This window comes from Cyprinodon variegatus, unplaced genomic scaffold, assembly GCF_000732505.1.
Source record: "Cyprinodon variegatus isolate N-32 unplaced genomic scaffold, C_variegatus-1.0 Scaffold988, whole genome shotgun sequence".
Taxonomy (NCBI): Eukaryota; Metazoa; Chordata; class Actinopteri; order Cyprinodontiformes; family Cyprinodontidae; genus Cyprinodon; species Cyprinodon variegatus.
This window is the reverse complement of record NW_015151441.1, coordinates 284158-286215: the sequence shown is the minus strand read 5'-3', so window position 1 is coordinate 286215 and position 2058 is coordinate 284158. Positions and strand designations below refer to the sequence as shown.

Below are 2058 nucleotides of genomic sequence, written 5' to 3'. Positions count from 1 at the left end.
CATCATGTTTCTAAGCCTAAAAAAAGGCTTTGCTTTGGTCCACTCTATAAAGTCTAAACTAAACACCATTTCTGATGTTTGGATTTGAAAAAGCTTCCTAGATGGGAATCGAAACGTCTTGAAACTTGAAAACAGGGCCCAGAGGATTATTTTTTTTAATACTTTCTTGGAATTTTCCAGAAAGCCCCATTTAAAAAAAATAAACGTTCTCTTCGCAATGGGGACAGTAGATCCTCGCTCCTTCTCCTCATCAGCATTTTGTCTTTTAGAAGGATTGGTTGCTCCAACTGTTGGGGATGTGCTCTCTCTCTACCAGCGTGTGAGGAACAAAGGGACAGATTAAAAGAAGAAAGGACATTTACTCGTACTGTGGCGGATGGTGCTCTGGAATTAACTCGCCAAATGAAAAATGTTGTCGCGTTTGGTGTTCATTTTGGACCCTGTCTGTGTTATTCAGAGAGTCAAATGAATACATACTTTTCCAGCACCACGGTGAGACCATGCAGGCTCCTGGGATGAAGTCGCAGCCCTCTGGACATCAGGCTATTGTGAAAAGTAGTGAGCGTGCTGTAGTGCTCAGCGATTAGCTGGATGGGTCCCAGCTTCTCCAGTTGGATGACTTCAGATCCACCCAGGAGGTCACTGATTCTTCCCTTCAACCAATCTGTCTGCTGCTGAAGGCGCCGATAGCTGGGCAGCTGCTGAAAGAACTGGAAGCACATTCAGAGGAGTTTTTAGGAAAAGTAGCGTAAGAAGGAACATGTTGCAGTGGGACGACTGCAGCTGCATTACTTTGGTCCACTGATGGTGAACATCCATGGTTCCCAGCATGACATCTCCAGAGGCGTTCATGCCCGACTGGTCAGCGAACACAACAGTATGGCCTGATGGGAAGGTGGGACAGCATTTAAATGGTTTCCATCCAAGCTGCATCCATGTGGTTTCATGCCTCATTTTATCCTAGCCTATGGTACCTGTAGTGTTTACTAGTTTTCTTCTTATAACTTCTTTGTCACTATTTCTTTTATTAAAGGGGTCACAGAATTATTCTATAAGGCATTTGGTGCTGGTCCTTAAACGGGAAAGCCATTTTTTTTAGTTTTGCCCTTGATTTTACTATTTCCATCCTGTTCTACTCACCCATATGAGTTTAGTGTCATTTGGAGCCGTTCTGAAGATATTCCGTTAGGTTATATCCAGTAACGTCTTCCTATGGGCAACGACTTGAAGGCACAAACTAAACTGTTCATCATTTATCATTTATGGTACGCCAGCCTTCAGAACATGGAGGCCAATCACTGTCCCCCAGACATCCACGGTTATATTTTTTTTTATTTATATCTTTTAAAAACAAAGTGGCGCTTATAACTGGAACCGAATATCTTTAGAACGGCTCCAAATGACACAAAACTCATATGGGTGAGTAGAACATGATGTAATAACCTAAAATCAAGGGCTAAATGTAAAAAAAAACTGTGTTCCCCTTTAAGCAGCGACTGCAATCCCATCAGCTGAGCGAGAATCTTCTCAACATCATCAGTTTGTTTTCCTGTCGCACTCCTCAGACATTTGATTTCTTTATGCTTTTACTTCCCCCCAAAAATGTTTCAGTGAAAAATAATTTTCAGCCCTAAGGAGACCCTGTTCTCTAAAACAATCTGGACAGCCTTTAATGAGTCAGCTATTTAAATGATCATGCCTATTTCATGACACATTTTAATTAGGCTTTTTTTGTTCCGTTTTCTGACCTATAAATCCCCTTAAAGTTGCTCATAATAGGGCAATTAGATTCAATTACATCTAAATACCTCATTCACAAAGGTGTACAAAACATCTCTGAAAAGCAGCAGGCAGTGAAGGAATCGTGTTAAAATTATCCATATTTTAGTTCCTTTTCAGTCCTGTTGGTATTTTTTATATCAGGGGAGGATTTAGGACTTTTGGGGCCCTAGGCAAGAGAGGCAGGGGCCCTCTGAATTAAGAAGACAAAAAATAAAACAGAGCCATTCTACAGATAGAGAAATGTTCATAGAATAGACAGCCATTATCTGTTCTAGG

The 2058-nt window shown here is 41.2% G+C and overlaps 1 protein-coding gene across 1 annotated transcript in view; it reads right to left on the bottom strand.

Moving 5' to 3' along the window:
• Positions 1-2058, bottom strand: part of tcaim (T-cell activation inhibitor, mitochondrial) — a 38006-nt gene that overhangs the window by 11692 nt on the left and 24256 nt on the right. The window contains exons 8-9 of the mRNA XM_015399098.1: positions 793-884; positions 478-710 (exon numbers count right to left, since the gene is read on the bottom strand). Of these exons, the coding sequence (XP_015254584.1) occupies positions 478-710; positions 793-884 (325 nt within the window). The remainder of the gene's footprint in view (positions 1-477; positions 711-792; positions 885-2058) is intronic.